The sequence below is a fragment of the Acomys minous genome (assembly GCF_964271855.1).
Source record: "Acomys minous genome assembly, chromosome: 7".
NCBI lineage: Eukaryota > Metazoa > Chordata > Mammalia > Rodentia > Muridae > Acomys > Acomys minous.
The window spans coordinates 73959284-73981120 of record NC_140488.1 but is presented as its reverse complement, the minus strand read 5'-3'; the positions used below and the strand labels follow the sequence as shown (position 1 = coordinate 73981120).

At 47.2% G+C, this 21837-nt stretch overlaps 1 protein-coding gene across 8 annotated transcripts in view; it reads left to right on the top strand.

Moving 5' to 3' along the window:
• The window catches only part of NHSL2 (NHS like 2), a gene marked incomplete at its 5' end in the record, with an annotated part of 256434 nt that overhangs the window by 156740 nt on the left and 77857 nt on the right, over positions 1 to 21837 (top strand). For 4 of the 8 annotated variants that reach the window (XM_084789439.1, XM_084789449.1, XM_084789446.1 and 1 more), the window contains one exon: positions 11156 to 11265. The exons of the other annotated variants lie outside the window; for them this stretch is intronic. In XM_084789439.1, the coding sequence (XP_084645565.1) occupies positions 11196 to 11265 (70 nt within the window). Of the gene's footprint in view, positions 1 to 11155; positions 11266 to 21837 lie in introns of those variants that run through there. 8 annotated transcript variants of the gene reach the window in all.

The window sequence follows — 21837 nt, the reverse complement described above, 5'->3', positions numbered from 1 at the left end:
ACCTTCTTCACAAATGGCCCTGCCTGTCCTATCCTCCAGCGAGCTCTCTGCCTGCCCCTTTCTAGGAGAGTTTCTTTTGTAAGACTCTAGAGAACCTGTGACTCTAGAGCTTGGTCTTTTTCCATCCCCCACGGGCAAGTATGTAAGGTAAAGACTGAGGCCCAAGGGCTCCCTTAACACAGGCTGGCATTTCTCCTGTTGGCGTGTCCTCTGTAGGCAGAATGGCACCTTGAATGGGGTCAGTGCTGTACTTGTAGATCACCATCAGAACCCAGTACCCAGCCTCCCCCCAACTGTCTGAGCAGGGAGCAAGAGGCCCATTGTTTCACTGCCAAGATAGAAACTAAATGAGGCTCAAAGAGGCCAGGGCTGGCTCAAGGTCATGGAGCATCCAGTTATCACTCTGTTTTGTGCTCGTGTCTCTGCTTAGGCACCGAGATGAATGCTCTTTTATGACCCTGGCCTTCCTTGGCTCCTCCTCCTTGGTCTGCTACTTATAGCACCCGCTCTCCAAAACTCTCTGGCTCTCTTACTGGGACAGGAGCCAAAACTCAAAATATTCCAAATAACAATTCCACAGCCTCCTGCCTTTACCAAACCACGCTCTATATTTCTGCCCACTCTTCCTATTAATGATGTGTCTACCCTTCTAGTTGCTTTGGCCTCAATTACAAAATATTCAACTTTTATTGAATAAATGCTGCTAGATGCCAGGCACTTTTTCAAAAAAAAATGTGCCTCAATTTTTTAAAGAGAGAGAGTGGGGAGAGAGTGATGGAAAAGGCATGCATGTGGCAGTTAGAGGACACTTTTTTTTTCCGGAGTTAGTGCACTCCTTCTACCCTTGTGTGCTTCTAGGGCTGAAGTTCACCTCTTTCCAGATAGTTTGACTGAGAAAGTCCCCCATAGGCCCAGAATTTTTAATACTTGTTCCCCAGTTTGTGGCATTGTTTGAGGTTTAGGAGGTGTGGTCTTGCTGGAGGAAGTATGTCCTTGGTGGTGGGCTTTGAGGTTTTAAAGCCATGCTGCACTCCTACTTTGCTCTTTGCTTGGAGTTCAAGATGTGAGCTCTCAGCTTCTGTTCCAGACACCATACGCCTTCCTTTTTTTTTTTTTTTTTTTTTTTTTTTTTTTTTTTGAGACAGGGTCTCACCATGTAGCTCTCTGGCTGTCCTGGAACTCACTGTACACATCAGGCTAGCCTTGACCTCATAGAGCTCAGCCTGGCTCTGCCTCCTGATTTCTGAGATTAAATATGAAAACTGCCATATTTGGCGTGGTGGTAACCTCTTATCCCTCTGGTACTGTAAGCCCAAATAAGCCCTTCCTTCTATAAGGTACCTTGGCCATGGTGTTTTCATCATAGCACTAGAAAAGTAACTAATATACCAAGCTTGAGTAGCAAGCACCTTTACTTGCTGAGCCATCTCACCAGCCCTAGAATTTGTTTTGTGCATAATTAACATAAACACCAAAGAGTGCACATATTGACTGATGATCACGAAGTACACATCCTGTACTCACTCTCAGTTCCCTAGCTTAAGAAGTTGAGCAGGACCAGGACTGCAGAGCCCTCCTACCTTTAGGCGTATCGCAGATCATCCATCCAATCCCTCTGTGAGTAGTTTAATCCAATTTACAGATACACATTATTTTTCCTTAAACCAGCTAATTTAATTTTGCCTCAAATATCCAACAAATTAGGCTTTTTGACACACTCAATTTTTCTTTTTGCTATTACTCTATTATATACTAGCATACATATAGAGCTACTAAATTTACAGCGATCACTCATGTACTTCTAAAACCCTCCTCTGTACTATCAGCTCATACCACTTGCAAAGTGTATGTTATATTTTGTGGGACATTGCACAGGGGGAAATTAGTGTAAAGAGAAGTCTGTATCTAGTAGAAAAGTTTTTTAAAAGGCTTTGAATCTGATGGGGCAGCATCTATGCTGGACCTGAACTCTGGCTATGAAGGGGTGGCTTTCATTCCGGTAGCAAGTCTCTGAGAAGACACCCTCACATTACGGCTGGCTTTTCACGAGTGCAGTTGCAAATGGAAGGGAAAGCAATCCTCTGCAGGGACTAAAAACGGGGGAAACTTCATCAGGGCTGAAAGAAAGTACCCTGCTTCAGGTTTAGGGGTTGTGACTGTAGCCCACTGGGACAAAATCCCCCAGACCAGGGCTGAATAAGCTTGGGTCACAGTCCAGCTAAGCCTCAGAATTCAGGCCCTCCAGTGAAACATCAGTCTGAAAGGGCCCCACACCAAAAAGAAATATATGCAGGTCATGGCAGATGGGGCAACAAACAAACAAACAAACAAACACCTGGCCATAGAGTTGGCTTTCATGGGTCCAAGACACAAGCATGTAACCTTCTGGCTCAATCTCTTTACCCTAGTCTAGTTCTCCATCTTCTAATTGGGCCCAAAGAACCAGGGCATTGCAGGAATGAGAACATGACTAAAATGACAGGCTGGCTCTTGTCCCAGCTTTGGGGCCCCAGATGGCAGTCTGGAGATAGCACTGACTCCTGGCCACTTCTCTACCTTTCCTTTAAAAAACAAACAAACAAACCATCTTTGAAGACAAAGGACTCAGCTGATGAGATGGCAAGCAAACATCTCATTCACTTTGGAGACATGGCCCCCAGTGGTGCTTTCAAGCCCCAGATTTCTGTCTCTCCTCTGCTGATTTATCCGAAGTATCAAGCATGGTAAGGCTGGAGAGTGGGGCCTGCTTCTCCCTCTAACCCCCTCCTCTCCAGACTTGGCTGCTCCTGGTTTGTTTGTTTGTTTGTTTATTTATTGGTTTTGTTTTGTGTTGGGGTGGTTTTGGGGGGTTGTTTTGTTTTGTTTTGTTTTCGAGTCAGGGCTTCTCTGTGTAACAGCCCTGGCTGTCCTGGACTCACTTTGTAGACCAGGCTGGCCTCGAACTCACATCAATCAGCCTGCCTCTGCCTCCCGAGTGCTGGGATTAAAGGCATATGCCACCACGCCTGGCTGCTGCTCCTGGTTTGATTCAGATTGCGCTTATGCCAAAAAACTCCTCAAACTCTATATGGTGACACCACAATAGTCAGTCAGTCTCTGTCTCTGTCTCTGTCTCTGTCTCTCTGTCTCTCTCTCTGTCTCTCTGTCTCTCTCTCTCTCTCTCTCTCTCTCTCTGTTTCTCTCTCTCTCTCTCTCTCTCTCTCTCTCTCTCCCTCCCTCCCTCCCTCCCTCCCTCCCTCCATGTTGCACATTGATCAAGGGAGCAGACTTTCCTAGCCCCTCTCCACAGACAGCCACCTCAGACTAGGGGACCAGTCAGAAGAGCTACTCCCAGCCTGTGCAGCTCAGATGTCCTTTTTGATAACGAAGGAGGAGTGAGAAGACTTGAGTATGTGGGGCAGGAGGAGCAGTGTGTGACGCCTTCAGATGAGCCATCAGGAAGGAGGCTCAGGGGAGGTCTGCAGAGCAGGCTGGCTGCTTCCATGGTTCTGCTAATGCTTCACTAGCTACTGGCAGGGTGGTCTCTTTTCACTGGCAGAAGCACATTGAGGCATACTCTATGTCAGGCCAATCCCAAGACACAGCCTCAAGCCACTGCTGCCCAGCCCCTGAGGAAAGCTATCACATAGGGCTACCACATAGAAAGACCTCTTGGAGTTGTGGAACAGTTCTAACACAGCTAGTGCTTAAAAGATGCTGAGACTCACAGCCAAGCATTAGGCAGAGCTCGGGAGTGCTGTGGAAGAGTTGTGGGGAAGGATAGAAGGATCCAGAGGGGACAAGAAGCCTTCAAAAAGACCAACAGAGCCAACTAACCTAGACCCATGGGGGCTTACAGAGATTGAAGCACCAACCAAAAAGCATGCATGCTCTGGACCTAGGCCCCCTACACATATGTCACCAATGTACAGTTTGATCTTCATGCAAGTTCCCTCGTAAGTTGAGTGGGTGCTGTCTATGACATGGACTCTGTTGCCTGCTTTTTAATCACTTCACCCTAACTAGGCTGCCTTGCCTGGCCTCAGTGGATGAGGATGAGCTCAGTCTTGATGCAACTTGATGTGCTGGGGTGGGTTGCGGGTGGGGTGCTCCTTTTTCTGAGGATAAGGGAAGGAGGGTGGGACGGCGGGACCAGGTGGAAAGGAGGGAGGGGGCTATAATCTATATGTAAAGTGAATATGTAAACTAAAAAGAATACATTTTAGAATAAGATAATCAAAAAATGAAAGTGTTCAGACAGAGAATGTGAGTAAGGAACAAGGCTTTGGGGAGCGTAGTGGCATTTGCGTTAGAGTTTGAGGAACCGCCTGTAGGGCTTGGCCGTTAGTCTTACAGTCTTTTTTGTTTTGTTTTGTTTTGTTGTTTTTGTTTTTGTTTGTTCGTTTGTTTGGAGACAGGGTTTCTCTGTGTAGCCTTGACTGTCCTGGATTCGCTTTGTAGACCAGGCTGGCCTCGAACTCACAGAGATCCGCCTGCCTCTGCCTCCCAAGTGCTGGGATTAAAGGCGTGCGCCACCACCGCCCGGCTCAGTCTTACAGTCTTATGAAGCAGATAGATGGGAAGCACATCTTAGCACGCACTTCTTATGTGCCTGATGTCATGCCATAGAAGTCTTCATGTACAATGGTTTCCCCCTCTGTATGCGCAGTGAATGAGTTCCAGGGTCTAGAAACTACTGATAGGACTGGACCATGAAAATAGACTAGAGTTTTTTCCTCTTAACTACCTACCTACATGTCTATGATACAGTTTAATTTATAAATTGGGCACAGTACGAGACAAACAACTATAACCAGTCATAAAACAGACAGTAACTATAATAAAGTTATGGGACTGCAGGCTCTCTGTATCTCGACACACCCTGTTGTGTCATGTTTACCTTTGTTCTGATCATGTGAGATAATACAAAGTCCATGTGATGAGATGCAGTGGATATGAACGATGGAGATGCTATGACAGCATCAGATTGCTTATGACCTGACAATATGCCAGAAGGGCTGGGTGCGTTGATTCACTCCTGTAATCCCAGCACTTGGAGACCGAGGCAGGAAGACAACTGTTAAGAGTGAGACCCACATGCAATTATCAGGAGAATTAAACTATGGCAATGGGAATGGTTGGGTGTCAGGAGATGATGACAGTAGCTGGGATATTTCATAGGCGAAGGGTTTTTTTTTTAAGGCATTTTAGAAAGAGTTTGAGGTTAGAAGTTGCTCTCTTCAGTTTCCAGGCTCCAATAGTTGTGTTACATTTTTTTTTTTTACCAAATGTAGATTCTATTGGGTTTGTTTGTTCAGAAGGGGGTCTATTGAAGGCTCGGCTGGTAGCACAATGTGTGAGCACTTGCATTACCATTCACAGGGTCCTACCTAGGCTGGATCCCAAGCACCTCAAAACACACTTGCTTCGGTTGGCGTCCTTTCTCCTGAATCAACTTCTTCAACACTGCTTGAAATGTGACAGCAGCTTCTTCTGTGGCACAAAACTGTCCTAAAACTTTTATAGTTTTCATCCACCCCAAACCTATTCTTGAGCCTGTGTATCCAGCCCTTACCAGGGATCCATGGCTTGGCATCGTTCTCTTCCTAGCTCCCTTGCTGGAGTTTTCTTATATGGTTCTGATGGCACATGATGCCAGCAACAGTTGGAACACATCTTCTGTTCATGTCTTCCACCCACAAATTTCATCCCTTTTGCGTGCATTTCTCCTTTCTTCACAGTTTTGCAGATAGATTTGTTCTTACCATAGTCTTAGCAACCTTGGCACACAGCTCCTCTTTCCCTCATTAACTTGAGAACTTTCACTTCACGGAAGCTCTTGGTGGATTTTCTTTGGCATAGCCAAATTGTTAGGTAGCTAGTTGGATATTAGCAGGATTAGAGGAATTGGGGCTGGACTGCTTTCTCATATCAACAGCTTGTAAAATTAAGTTCTCCAACTGCAGGTCTGATCATCTAAATGAGACCTGACATTTTCCCCCCAAGGCAGGGTTTCTCTGTTTTAGCCCTGGCTGTCCTGGAACTCAGTCTGTAGACCAAGCTGGCCTTGAACTCACAGAGATCCTCTTAGCTATGCCTCCCGAGTGCTGGGATGAAAGGTGTGCACCCAGCTGGCACCTGATTCTTATCTCTGGCCTGGGATGAGGAATGCCATCCTGAACTAACCAGAAGACCATCAATTGAAACTGTCTAAACTTGGTTCCAGGATGCCTGAAGCTCATAAAATTATTGTGTGTAGGAGGTTTTTTGATAAAGAGCAGAGGTATATTATTGTACCCTCTTGGAAGAGTCCAGACGGGTCTGTCAATCATCTAGACAGGAAAGCACCCCTTAGGAAAGCTGTTCCAGAGACAGCTTTAGAAATAATATAGTGCCTGCCTAAAATGTAATTCAGCAGGATAGTCTCTCTTACTGTTGTCACTCCTACTACTTGAGAGGGTGTTTACAAAACTCCCCGTGGTCACTGCCCTCTCAGTGTTACAAACTGGATCTGCCTACCATATTACATTTTGTGCATCTCACCCAAATTCTTTTGATGGAAAGTATAAGGACAGAGAAAGGAGCCAAAGGGTGGATGTGGGTGGACCTAAGTGACCATCCCTCTTCTTGGTATTTGGGGCCATTATTAAGTAAACTTAGGTTTACTTGAACCAAGATGGCTAAGTGGCCAAGGAAGTAGGTAGAAGATACAGTGTGTGGACAAAAGATTAATTTAAGTCCCCAGTGGCTCAGAGTACTATGAGGTGAGCTTCCATCATGCTAACTCAGAACGAGGCACAGTCTAAACAACAACTAATTGTTGATTTCTGGAATTTTCCAGTTCATGGTTTTGGGCTTTGGTTAACCGTGGGCAATGGAAGCTTCAGAAAACAAGATTAGATAAGGGGAGACCACTGTAGCTTACAAGTCAGGTGTTTGTTATTGCCTTCCCAGTACACCAATGAGAAGAGCCAGGGCTGGGGTTGAGTGAAGAGGGCCAGGGATGCAATAGAGTTTACAGAAAGCAGATGATCATGTGGTGTAGGCACTCCATATGAAATGAGACTTAAGAGGAATGATGCGGAATGCAGAGATAGAGGAGGGGGTCCTACCTCTGCAGAGCTCTGTTGTTGTTTTCTAAACTGGTAGCAAAGTTAGTTAATGTAGAAACCTAAAGGAATAAGAAACGACTAGGTGTTTCTAGAGATTTTACAGTCAAAGCCTGGGTTCTGGCAGCCATAATAAGCTAGGCTCAGCTGCTGGTCCTCAATAGGCCAATTAAAAAGACAAGCAATAGGACCCAGCATGGTGGCACACACCTTTAATCCCAACACTCTGGAAGCAGAGGTAGGAGAGATTCTGTTAGTTCCTGGCCAGCCTAGGGTTCACTGACTCCCAGGCTAGTCAGGGCTACATAGTGAGACTTAGTCTCAGAGAGGAGAGGTGCAGAAGAGAAGGAAGAGAAAAGAGGAGAAGAGAGGAGAGAAGAGAGATTATGAATTACTGGTTAAAAAAAAATAGGGGAAGATGCTGTGAGTTCGAGGCCAGCCTGGGCTACAGAGTGAGTCCAGGACAGCCAAGCCTACACGGAGAAATCCTGTCTCAAAAAAAACCGAAAGAAAAAAAAAGAAAGAAAGAAAAATAAAAACAATTTCAGTATGACCTCACAGGGAAGAGGAACAAATAAAGGGGTCTACTGTATTCAAATCCATCTTCAGGGTTCTAACATAAGTTTTAGGTTTAAATAGAGGGCAAGAGGTATGTATAACTGTCCTAATTAGATTTTTATTGCTGTGATAAAACACTGAACAGATCCACCCTGGGGGAGGAAGGGATTTATTTGGTTAACACATCCCAGGTCACAGTCCATCACTGAGAAGTCAGGGATGGAGCTGAAACAGGAACAGAGGCAGGAACCACAAAGGAATGCTGCTTACCGGCTTGTTCCCCAGGGTTTGCTCAGCCTGCTTTATTATCCAACCCAGGGCCACCTGTCCAGGGGTGTCACTTTCCCTAGTCAATTGAACTCACCAACATCAATCAAGAAAATGCCTCCACAGACAAATCTGACGGAGGTGCTTCCCCAAGTGATGTTCCTCTTTCCAGGGGTCTCTAGTTTGTGCGAAGTAGACAAACCAACCAACACAATAACTAGTCAGTCCTGGTCAGAGTGTGACCCCACCCATCACTGACTTATAATGGTCCACTCTCTGTCTATCCAGCAAGGTAGTCTGGTTAGTTGTGAAAAGTGTGTGAATTTTTCCCCTGGGAGGCAAGTTCCTCCTCTGGCTGGCACCAGCATTTCCATCTCTTGGGGTTATTATTTCGCTAATCTGATAGCCAAGGGGATGGGCCCATGTGTCTCTTTTAAATATCTTCTTTCCAACCAGGATGGTTCTAGAGAGATCTTGAGCAAGCTGCCTCCCCTCGCTTGCATATCTATAGACTGAACTGGACTCCACCTGTTTGACGGGGCTGTTGTGAGGAAAGTCTGTAACGATGACCTTGAACTGTGCTTTGAAGAGCTGGAAATACAGATCTGAGGGGGGCTTCTGTAGCCTTAATCATATTCAACTTACATTTGTTTACATTTGTTCATTTTATTTATGTATGTTTCGCCTGAATGGATGCATTGCGCTACATGTGTTTGGCACTCAAGGAGGTCAGAAGAGCACATCAGATCCCCCAGAGCTGGAGTTACAGATGGTTGTGAACTATCATGTGGGTGCTGGGAACTGAACCTGGGTCCTCTGCAAGAGCAGCAAGTGCTCTTAACCGCTGAGCCATCTCTCCAGCCCCATAGTCAACGTCTTGGCCAAGACAATGTGTGCACAGATCTGTCCAGTTCATTCGTTCCTCATCCTCTCTTGCCATCTTCTTTCTCCACACTTGGAAACTCCACCTTTTCTTGCTCACGCTCCCTCATCTCGCCGGGGACAGAAGCTAGTGTCCCATGTGTACAGCTCAATTGAATTTTATTCTCTTTCAACTTTCCAAATGTCCCACACTCTGGAATCACCTCACAGTACCACCAGTATCTTTCTAGGTTTCTCTGACCTTTATTTTCATCCATTTTTACAATATTGAACCTTCCAAGTCTCAGACTTAGGACCTAGCATAAAGAGAGAAAAGATGAAGAAGCGAACGTTCCTCAAACTTCAGTTATTCATTTATTACCTTCAAGATTTTTACCAGGTTCATGAATCTCCATGATTTACCAAAAAAATCCTATTCATATATCTATTTTCCCAAAATGCTTCCCCTCTGGGTACTTCCTGCTTGCTCTGGGGCTATTTCCCAATTCTTTATTTTGGTTTCACATTGGTGCCATTGGGGACTTCTTGTCACATTCCACAGTGAGCTGCAAAATCCAAGTAGGGGTCCTGCCATCTTGCAGCTTCCTTGCCATTTCTCCCTCATGAGGCTGGGACAGCTGGTCACTAATCTGAGGGATGTGTGTAGATTTGTTGAAAATGGAAGAGACCCTGGACAGCTGGGTCCCTGGAGCTTGCAGTCCCTGAAGTTACCAGTGTGCTCTTTCCTTTTTTTGTCTAGCCAACTCGTCATTCTGCAATGACCCAGTCCACTGGGAAGTACTCCCCTCCAGCCCTCCAGACAGAAGCAGGTTTTTTTTTAATTCGCCTTCAACACTTTTAATTCTTCTCTGTATTGTCATCACCTTTGGATGTGACAGTCACCCCTCCTACAAGGTGACTTATGTCCCTTGCTCCTACCACTAAACTAGCACAGGGCTTGGGCAGAGCAGATCCCTGGGAACTGTTGGCAGAGTGTCTAAATGACCAGTGGATGAGGGTGTGTGTGGATGGATGTGTGAATGGATCTCATTTTAGACCTCTTGTCCCCAAATCAGAGAGCTCTGACCCACACCCACAATGCTCTGTGGCTGTGATTATGACAGACACAGACAGGCCCCCTGTCCCTGTGTCTGATGACATCAGCACTGAACAGTCTCACTACTGGCCTAAGGGAAGCCGCTCAGGGCTGTCTGTCTCCAGCAGACTTGATTCCAGGACCGATGGCCCTACCTTCCTGCCAGGCTGTTGAGACTGGAACAGGCTGCTGAGCCAGCACCACCTGCCCCTTGTCACTTATCCCACAGGGCTGCAGCACTCGCGACAGGCTGCTGCATGTATGTGAGAGAGAGGGAGAGGAGAGAGCGCGCGCATGCGGAGCGCGCATGGATTTTCTGTGGGACACGAAAAGAGCCTTCTCATTGGCTGCCGGGGGTCCCAGTTCCAGTCTGTGAATCTCTAGGCTGCTGGCTCTGCCCTCCCATGGGAAGGCAAAACAGGCAAGGGAGGGGAAAGTGGAGTGAGGCTTCAGGTGTGTCTGACAAGGAAGCAGGTACGCCTGGTGGCCGCATTGGGCATTCCAGAGGCATCTGGACGTGCTAACGCCAAGCCTGCAGCCTGGAAGCCTCGTGCTCTGCCTAAATTTCTTCAGGTTAGGACTGGAGCCCAGAACCCACTGGCAGCTGTCACAGAACTGGATCCGTCCCCCAGTGGAACAGGGAGCTGTGTCACTTAGAATTCCTGGGTAGCACATTCCTTCACTGGTCCCTGTCACACTCATGGATGAGGCTCTGTTATTGGCCCCTCGCTCCTGCAAGCTTCTGCAGATCCAGAGAGCAAACGGCAGCAGGAATGACAGCTCTGAGAGCAGAGGCAGCCAGGGACAGTAAGGGCAAACGAGTCGGGTCCCGGGGGTTGCGGGGGCTGGCCCCATGTGCCGCCTCAGATGAGGTGGGGGTTGTACACAGGGTTTGCTAGGGTTCTTTTTTGGAACCTGGGCTGCTAGACCTGACAGGAGCGCTGAGCAAGGGGGAGGGGATAGAGAGGGAGGAAGGGAGCGAGGGAGGGGAGAGGGAGGGAGGGAGGGAGGAGAGAGAGAGAGAGAGAGAGAGAGAGAGAGAGAGAGAGAGAGAGAGAGAGAGAGAGAGAGAGAGAGAGCCCTAGCAGGCTCTAGTCCAAGTGAGAGGTTCAGATCTGGACAATACTGTGCCAAGGGCACAAGTGGGATTTGGAAGAGCCATGTGTGTAAAAAGCAAAGCTGAGGTGATGTAAGCACCTGGGGAGGAGCACAGGTCGAGGAGGAGGAAGAGGAGGAGGAGAAGGGGAGGAGGAGGAGGGGGAGGAGGGGGAGGAGGAGGAGGAGGCGCGGCGCGCTGGCCGCGGTGGCTGCCAGTCCAGAGCAGAATGATGGGCAACTCTCACTACAAGCAACCGAGGAGTAAGAGCCAAAGCAGCAGGATGCATTCAGCAACAGGTACTCTCTTTCCTTCCCTCCTTCCCCCCCCCCGTACCCCCCCCTCCGCCCCCGGGCTTCTCTAGCCAGGGCCTCCCTGGCTCACAGGGCCCCTGACCCTTGGCGTGACTTGCAGGGGCTGCAGGGGGGCGGGGAGAAAGCCTGAGGGAGATGCGGGTGAATTCCCAGATCCCTTGCTCCAGTGCAAGGCTGAATTGCATAAGTCTGAGCTCCCTGAGCAGGCAGGAGCTGGTTTCTTCGCCAGCAACTCTGTGTAGCCTCTGGAGGGTGGCTGGAGCGCCAGCTACTGAAGTTTATTGCTAGCACGGTGCTTTCTCCCTGGAGCCATGCACAGCTTACCCTTCAGGAGTCTCCTTTGTTATTCAAACCTCAGGCTCTCCCAGCCCCCAGCCCCGCCCCACACGTGTACACCTACACCTCTCAGGGCTCCACCTCGGCTGCCGCCTGCTCAGAGTAATCCAGATGAAGCTGTTTCTTGCTGTGTAATGCCCTACCCCCCACCTCCGGGCCCCAGCCCTGACTGAGCTCCTCTCCCTGCAAGGACAGCTTGGAGTCTGTTGTCCTCCTACTTTTCAATGTACTCTTCTTTGTCCACTGTGCCCCTCCAGAGGTGGACTCAAGGGTGCTGCCATAGTTTCCCCCAACAACTTCTTCCTAAACGCCCCGCAGTGTGGAGAGCAGGGTCTGGAGACAACTTTTGCTAGCTTGCCTTTGCAAGGTAGTGCAAGAGCACTGGGCAAGGAACCCGCCACTCTCATCCTATTCATGCCAACTTAACTTTTATCCCCTTCCCCCGTTTTGAAACCTGGGCCTCAGACATTCCAGGAAAGGGCACCACCACTGAGTTACATCTCCAGCCCTCCTCTCTTGGCAGCACCCCATTTTTTCTGCCCCCCCCCCCCGCCCTCACACAGTCGCAGGGGTGCCCAGAGTTCTCTCTGTGCCCATTTGGGAAGCTTTCGTCCACTATCCAGGTCAATGGGAAGGAAAGGGATGTTTCTGCCAAGTGTAAGGCAAATTTACTGCAGAAAGTAGTAGATGGGTCAGTGTCATTCTGAAAGCATGTCATGTTCCAACACAGAGGATGCCTCTGTCTGTTTCTGGGACTCTGCTGGCCAGGCATTTAAGGGTAGTTGTGCAAGGCTAGTCATAGTGGCAGCCCTGGAAGGAGAGGATCTCACAGGGTGTTTGGGAGGGGCAGCTGGAAGAAGGTCACCAGGGACGTGCTGATGAGGCACCCCCCAGCCCCCACCCCCCACCCCTGTTCCTGGGACCCCCCTCCCAGGAGTATTGCTTTGGACTTCAGAGGAGGCTGAATTGGCTCCTTTGGTGGACTAACTCAAGGACAAGATTCTGAGTATTGGAGTTTCTCTGTGATAGTCTGAGAGCACACTCTTTTAAGGTTACTATTAGTAAGTAAGTGGCCACCTTCTATCGTCTCCTCCTCTGGCATGGAGATAGCGGCTCAGGCCCTGCTGGTGATCACAGCGATACTTTGTTCAAAATTTGGGCAGTTGCTGGCTGTTGTTTCATTTCTTAGCAATTGTTTTGTGGTTTCGGTGCCTGCCCCCAACTCAGGGCCTTCCTGGAGGCCGGAGCTCCTAGAGCAGCCTCTCAGAGCATGAGGAGGCCTTGGCCTCTTGACCATTTCTCCCTTCCCCAATCAATACCTTCCACCTCCTAATCCAGCAGCTATGCCTGCTCACTTAACTAGCTCTAGGCAGCCCCAGAAGCCCCCAGGATAAGCCCACTCCCATTAGGTAGACCTAAAGAGTGAGTGTTCAGGTCCCCATCCCTGGCAGTATACCCCCTCACAGGCTGTTCAAAGAGGGAGAAAGGAGCAACCAACCAACCAATCTACCATGCTCTCAGAGAAAAGCCAAGACCCTGCCTGGCTATGGGAAGTCCTGCAGTGACTAGGAAAGATTTCCCATCATTAAATGCAAATGTCCTGTCCTCAGAGGTCTCAGCCCCGCTTCCCCCTCGCTGTCTCTGTCTCTCTCTGTCCTCTCTGTCGGTCTGTCTGTCTCTTTGTCTGTCTGTCTGTCTGTCTCACTGGCACCTCTCCCTTAACAGTCTACCCTGAGGAAACCACTTCTCTAGGCTTGACCTCTGGGCTGCTGTCTGCCGCCAAGACTAACATATATAACCCAGGGCTCCGGCTCCAAGCCAATGTCCCGTGAGTGCCCCACACTCAGCTGAGCACAGCTTGCTCCATCCTTTACCTTCTTGCTTTTCTTTCTCTCTTCTTTCTAGAAACCCAAACTAAGAACCTAGGAGTTATCCTTCACTCTGCTCCCTCCTTGATCTCACACAGCTTTCCCCTGTGCACCCACCCGACCCTTCATCCAACAATGATTTGTTACTGAGGCTTGTTCTGAGACATAGCCCCCTGCTCCTCTGATCCAATGCCAACGCCTGTTCTAGACCTGACTCCCGGCCTCTGTCTTCGACCTTCTCCTAGCTAACCTAATAGCCACCCTAGTGTTCGTCCCTGGTACTTTCTTGTTTTGCTGACTTGGTTGGGGTGGGAGTGTCAAGACTGTAGCTCAGCTGTGGCAGCAGATCCTGAGTGGCCTTAGATGTATTGTAGACGGCGGAGAGAACACTTCTTACCTTTCAGTTCTGTATGTATTCTAATGCCTAGGAGGAAAATCTACATAGTATATCAAACCCAGGGTGTCTCAAGAGTTTTTATTAGGGTAAGGTTAAGTGCTTTTCAAGTGAGTCTCTCTGGATGAAATGATTAATAGTATGCTTGCTGCATGAAAAAGGCAAAAGTTGAGAAGCTGGCAAAACAGTGCCTGAGCTTTGGGGTGGAAGACAGTTTCTGGAATAAAGTGTATGTCCCCAGCACATTTCAGTGATCTTCAAGATTGGGCCCTTCCTGCTCCACCAACCTCACCTGCTGTCATTTCTCACCCTAAACTTGATGATACAATCATACTGAATGGCTTCTTTTCTAAAACCACTCATTCACTATTTCTGTGGTTTCCTCAGCCTGGGGCATATCTTCCACCCCCTCCCCCTCTCCCCAACCCCTCCACCCCCATTGTGCTCTGGCAACTTTCTATTTGCCCTTCAAAACCCTCATCCAGCGTCATCTCTTCTCTGACATCTTCCTCATCTAGGCTCCATCCTGCATCACTCTTTATGCACATTTGATACATTCTCATAATTTTTACCAGTGCAGATGCTGCTATTTTTGTATTATTGACTTTTGAAATGTAGTTTGATTTTGTAGTTCATGCTGACTTCGGATTCCTTTCGCAGCCAAGCATGGCCGTGAACTCCTGCTCTTCCTGCTTCAGCCTCCCCAGTGCTGCGATCACAGGTGCACGCCACTGCAACTTGGCATTGTAGTTGCGGTTCGTTCGTTTACTTAATACAGTGCTGGGGGCTGGACACAGGGCCTTGTACATACATACTCGGTATTGCAGCTCTACGACTGAGTTCCACTCCTAGAGCTGGGGTTGCCACTGCGCACTTAAATGGATTTCAAGGACTACACATCTGAGAGGATAAGACTGGACCCATGACTAGGCTTCCCGGCTTTCCTGCCCATGAGCCTGCTGGTTGACTTTAAGCAAGTCACTTGCTTTTGTCACTTGCATCTTTTGGCTGTAAACAGTCGGGGGTGGGGGTGGGGGGTTGGAATCCTTGGTGGGGACGTGGAGGGAGTTGGGAGAATGCACTATGAGCTGGCTTGGAAAGCTTTTTGAAAGTTCACGTTGCTTTTCAAATGGGGGAAGGGTGCTGATCACAGAATGGGGAGCACTCCCAAGCTGGAGGCAGCCATGGGCCCTGCATGTTTGAGAGAAGACCAGGGGCAGACACTAAGCTCAGCAGTTGGTCCAACTGGATGGGGGGAAAGGTGGGGTGGGTAGACACAGCAGCAGCATGTGCAATCCCAGCAGGACTTAGAACATAGTAGGCTGCTTTGAGGGGCGAAAGCTTGTCTGCCAGCTTCACAATCTGGAAATGGTTTCTCACCAGCTTCCAAGCCTGTCACTTCGTGAGCAAATGTGGCTCTGCCACCCTGTTATTCTGTATGTAGTGTGGCAGTTAATGTGTGTTTATGGCACTGTTACTACCTAGCATATGCATAACTTTCCGTATGGCTGTAACAGTCGGGGGATCCTTGGTGGGGACATGCAGGAAGTTGGGAGAATGCACTATGAGCTGGGTTGGAAAGCTTTTTGAAAGTTGACGTTGCTTTTCAAATGGGGGAAGGGTGCTGATCACAGAGGACCTTGCAGAGAAGGGAGAGTGACCTTGCGTTCGTCATACACCGACTACATGCCAGCACTTTACATCCACTGCTTAACCCTTTGAACAACTGCCAGGAATGGATTGTTGATGCCATTTTACAGACGAGGAAATGAGAACCAGAGGGAGGATTGTCCTAGTGTCTGATGACAAGGAAGACGTAGAAGAAAAACTGGAGCTCATGTCTGTCTGCCTTTGGAGCTGGACCTATTATGGCATGGCATATGTTGCTTCTCAGCATCTTTGTAGTTGTGGCAGGAGTTAGTAACCCTGGAGACTGGGTGCTGTGGAAGGAGGAGGCCATGGCTCCGTTCTGGTAGGATGAACAAATCTCTATAGCAACAAAGACTGCAATGCCCAGCTTGGTAAGTCCCACCATATGTCTGTTTGATAGCACGTTTGTATTGTTGGAATAATTGAGCTCTGTGTTGGGCCCAGAAGCTAGAGCAGGGGACGCCTGTGCTATTAAGAAAGTGAGACTCATGGACTTAAACTAGGTGTTTAGAGAGGCTTCGGGTCCAGAGACAACTGTTATCAGGTTGTCTTCCAGAATCCCCCTGCCCCACAGGTGTGGTGCTGTGGGCAAGGCGACCCATGCTTCAGGCTGAAAATGAGTACACTGTTCTCTTGTTCTCTGTACCAAAACAGAGTGAAGGATTCATTTGATTACATTTTGAAGGCATTTTTATAGTTGACCTGGCCCTTTCATCTTCACAAATTTATTGAATTTGCAGCATCCTTGCTATCATCAAGATGGAAACTAGATGACAGAGACTTAGGAGGAAGTCAAACCTCACCTCCCCATCCACGACTTCTTCCCAAAGACATATTTTCTAACCAGACTTAATGGTTTCATTGGAACACAAGGGATGGGTTAAAATTCTAGACCCATAAACAAAAATATTTCCCAGCACCCCTTGCTTCCGATAACTGGCAGATATCCTTACAGCAGAGGTATGGGCCCTAGAGGTCAGGACCCATCATCGTACTCACGCTGTATTAGTTACTTTTACACATCTATGACCAAATACCCAAGAGAAAAACTTAAAAGAGAAAGACTTTGAGCTGGGCTTGGTGGTGCATGCCTATAATCCCAGCACTCAGGAAGCAGAGGCAGGCAGATCACTGTGAGTTCGAGGCCAGCCTGGTCTACAGAATGAGTTCCAGTACAGCCAAGGCTACACAGAGAAACCTTGTCTCAAAAACAAACAAAAAAAGAGAGAGAAAAGACTTCTTTTAAAAGAGAAAAGAGTCACAGTTCGAGAGGGCTCAGTCATGACAGAGTATGACGGTGGAAACATGTAGGGAGTAGGTTCTCCACTTATGGGGGCCAGAACACAGAGCACAGAGAAAGGACTGAGTGGGGACCAGGTAGAACTCTCATCCCAGTAACCTCCCCCTTCTAAAGTCCCCACTGCTTTATAAAATAGCCCTGTGGACAGAACAAAACACATAAGCCTACAGAGGACATGACATAGTCAATGACGCCCACATATCCTGGACCAGAACTGGAAGAAAAAAAAAAGATGAAAAACAAAAACAAAAAAAAAACAAAGCCAAACTAACAACAAAACATAGTGACCATCATAATGTCAAAATACAGGGAAATGACTAAATTTAGAGCATCCAACTTCACTGAACCATGGTGGAGTCATGTGAGCACTGATGAAGAAAACTATTGAGGAACATGAGCAATGCGTATAAAAAAAATAAAACATAGAGAGGAAAGGGAAGGGAGAAATGTTATAATTATAATCTCAAGAATTATAATTTTAAAATGTGGAACATAAAAACGCAAAAACCATCTCTGCATGTGGTCAAGAGTGGGAACAGAACTGTGAAGAAATGAAAGCTTGATTGATGTGCAATGCAGGGTGGGTGAATCTTTCTTTGGCTTAGATTTCCATTAATACTGATGCATGGTCTGTGCAAAGAATAATATAAACCATTAACACATAGAGCAACTACACTAGCAAGTCTGTCATATAAAATCAGGTGTCTTTTGGGGTGGGGGTGGGGGTGGGGGTGTGGCATAGAGAATGTGGTGGAATTAGTGAAGAAAGCCCATGTTTCAATAGAAGCTCAGGTCCTCATGTTGCATCTTTGGAGGAAGTTGTTTATCTCAGCCCTCACATTCTCAATTTCTTTGTTGATAATATGAGAATAAGAATAATATAACCAAGCTCGGTGGTGGTGGTACACACCTTTAATCCCAGGACTCGGAGGCACAGGCAGGCAGATCTCTGTGAGTTCGACACCAACCTGATTTACAAAGCGAGTCCAGGATAGCCAAGGTTAACACAGAGAGACCCTGTCTCAAAAAAACAAAAACCATCCAAACGAGGTTATGGTCAAGAAGAAATGATCCAAGATGTTTCAAAGGACTTTGTAAGGTATAAAATGCTGAACAGTGTAAAGCAGCAATTCTCATCCTGTGGGTCATGGCCCTTTGGGGGTCAAATGACACTTACACAGGGATCATTATCAGATATTCTGCATATCAGATATTTACATTATGATTCATAACAGTAACCAAATTATAGTTATGAAGTAGCAACAAAAATAACTTTATGGTTGGGGTCACCACCACATGAGGAGCTGTATTAAAGGGTCACAACATTAGGAAGGCTGGGGGCCACTGATGTAAAGCCTTACCATGTATATATCATATACATATTTTGAAGAAAAAGTGCTTGGAACTGTTGTCTTTTGGATATGTTTTAAATGTGTCACCTGAAGGTATGTGTGCTAGCAGCCTGGTCTTCAGTGTGGCGATGCTAAGTCAATAGAAGTGAGACCTGGAGGAAGGTATGTAGGTCGCTGGCTGGGATTGTGCCCTCACAAGAGACTACTGGAGTTCTCTTGAGACCCCAGTTAGATCCCACAAGAGCAACTTGTTATAAGAGCAAGTCTGATCTATGAATTTCACAGACTTTCTGTCTCTCTGTGTGACCTAACCTTCTCACACACAAAGCCTTTTGCCATGCTGTGATGTAGCTAAAAAGTCCCTTCCCAAGGCCAAATAGATGAGACCTTCTAATCTTAGATTTCCAGCTTCCAAAAATGTGGCTTAAATAAACTCTTTTCTTTTAGCAGTATCCACCCTTTGGTACTTTGTGATAGCTATTGAAAACAGACTAGTACAGGTATTGTTTCCCACTGTGCCCCTCTATTGACCCCAAAGCCATTCTGGGCCCAATGCTGCTAGTGGCTTCAGATGGTGGGTTCCTTTTCTTGTGTGAAGTTTGATCAAGCAAATGAAGGTTTTAGTCTTGGAGGAGGAATAACCTGGAATATGTTATGGTAGGTTGTTTTCCTTTCCTGAAACACTTAAATTCTGTCGAGAGAAGTTTAGAATAATTGGTGAATGGCATAACAAAGACTTCCTCAATTTATTGCTTCCTGAGCCAGAATTGACCAGTTCTGGCTTGTGTCCTTAGGGAGGTGACCTAAGTTCTTAGAGTTCTCATGGCCTCCTTGGTCAGTGCCTCCCTCATAGGATAGTAGTAAGAATGAAGCAAGGTGCTCCATTAAAGCACCTGCTGTGTAGTAAGTACTATTTGTGAGCCGCTTACTGCTTTTTTTTAAATATTTTAATTTTTGCTTTATTTTTATGATGACAAATAAGTTTCAAGTTTATTTCCTTTTTTGTTTGCTATTTAAATACAAAGCTAAGCCACAAACAGGTACAACCAAGACATTATCTCACAGTTACACCCTCCCGGCGGATCCTCCTCCAAGTCTGGCCGCTGACCGGGCTAGCAAGGGGTGTGGGGAAGACTTTCTCAGGTAGCACCATCATGAGGCTCGGGGTGGGGGAGGTGGTGGGGACAGGGGACCTGGCTCCTGAGCCGCAGCCCCTAGGCTGCAGGTGAGTGGTGAGAACTAGCTCTTCCTAGGGAGCGGGAAGGCAGCTACCTACTCTTGCTATCACAGGTCAGAACTTAAGTCACCCTGGCTCTCTGGCTGCTAAGCACCCTTCTGATGCCAGCAGGGGCCCTAGACTGGCAGCATCTATCTGCACAGGACACTAGGAGTTCTGCCTTGACAGCAAGTAGAGAACTTTCCACGCAGCAGAATTGGGGTATGTGGGGGGTTGGGGGAGAAGGGCTTAATAATTTCTGGTCCCGCTACAAAACCTCACTTTTGATTAGAATAGGGTACCATCTCAAATCTTCTCTACACAAACCAGCCAGCCAAGCCAAAAAGATAAAAATAAAAGAACCCCAGAAGAAAAAGAAAAACGCATTCACTTCACTCCCTTCAAAACCTATATACATATAAGTTGTTTTCTGTGATTTTTTTCTCTTTTTTCTTTTTAATTTTTTTAATGTTTTGTTTTTTAAATTTTTTTATTTTTTAAAATAAATTCAGTGTTCACATTTCTATAAAGAATTAATGCAGTTTCAGGAGACCTGCCCTGCTTGGGCAGGACAACAGTGCTTTTCCCGGCCCGCCTCTAGTCTGACTGCCCACCCTGATGCTTCGAGGTGCCTGGAAAAGCTGTAAGCCCGTGGAGGAGGTCTGTTCCCGCGGGGCTTCCGAGCCCCAGGCTCAGTAAGCTTTGGAGAAAGCAGAGGGGAAGACTAGCTTACTGCGAAACTTTGTTTAAAAATATTCATACACATCAATGTGTAGGCCTGTCAAGACGCCAAGGAGAACAAGAGCTTGGAGACATCCTGTCCAGGCTGTGCGTGGGGGGCGGCAGTACCCTCACACCCGCCTGTCCTTGGACGCGGGGTGTGGGGGAGTCCTGGCTTTCATCGCGGGCAGAGCCCGGCTTCCTAGTTCACGTTCAACTCCATTCTCTAAAACCTGTGCCGAGTCCTAGGCTGCGCGGGAAGCACGAACGCTCAACTTGTATGCAAAAGGTACAAACCAAGTAGAATATAAAAGTTTGGGTAATATAAGGGTGAGCTGCTTACTGCTTAAGACTCCCAGAGTAGGATAGGTCTCCAGGGGTTTCCTGAGCTCAATAAGGGAGTCGTGGAGGGGCATAGAGTGTTATATAGCCCTAGCTATCTTATTTATTTATTTATTTTAAAAATCCATGCAGCCATATATTATATGCTGAGAATGTAAGACTGAGACCTCTAGAGAGATCTCTAGCTATTCTCGGAGTTCCTACTGAGAGACAGGGTCCATTGTTGGTGCAAATGCATAGGAATTTATTGAGCCGATGTGAAGGGGTCTGCCAAGCTCTTTTGAGTTGGAGACCCTGAGAAGCAGAGGCATGGGCCTTTTATAGGTTTTAGACAAAGAAATGAATTTTACAGTATGTGATTAGTTGAAGCAGTCACAGGAGCGTTAGGAACTTTTCTTAGTTGGGAAGGGTGAGCACATTCCTGGGAAATTGGAAATTTTAAACACAAGCTGTAACACAAACTCACTGTCTTTGAGTCAAGCTGGACTCTGCCACATACATAGTGACATTGCTGTTTGTCCTTGGTTCAAGCTGGACCCTAGACAAGCTGGCTGTCCTTGGTTTAAACTAGACTCTTTAAGCAGAGGAGATTTACAGACTTTGGTCTTAATGGGGGTCCTTAAGGGAGGACTGGGTAGACCAGCTTTTACATTTTCCCAGACTTTGACCTTAATGGGGGTCCTTAATGAGGGGGAGCTGGTTCCTTCAAGAACACCTCCACACCTGCCCTTCCTTTTCTAGCCCTTTCCCTGCTCCAGTTTGTCCCCTCATTCCTTACGATCTCATGTGACTGTAAAAAATGTAGGAACCACGATTGAAAGCTGGTTTAATTGGTTTATTGTGGCTATCTCTAGTTGCATGCAGTTTCCCAACAAATGACATGACTTTGCTCTTCTTTATGGCTGAAAAGAAACACCATTGTGCCAGGAGCAGTGGCGCCTCCCCCATAATCCAAGCACCCTGGGAGGCAGAGGCAGGAGGATCTCTGTGAGTTTGAGGCCAGCCTGGTCTACAAAGTGAGTTCAGGACTTCAGGACAGCCAAGGATAAAGAGAGAAGCAAAGCCCTGGCTTAAAAAAAAAAAAAAGGAAAAAGACAGAAAAAGAAAAAGATGCTCCATTGTGTCCATATACCACATTTTCTTTCCCTCCTTTGTTTTGACACCTCGGTTAGTTCCATAACTTAGCTGTTGTGAGCAGTGTTGCAATAGAAGTTTTTCTGTAAATACTTATCTTTAAAAAAATATGTTTAGTGCCAGAGTGGAACCCAGGGCTTGTGCCCCACCTCATGATTGTTGTATCTTTTCATGTCAACATTGAAGTATCTTTCATGGAAAAACAGACATTTGCGCTCTTACCATGTTGGTTTTGTTTTGTTTTT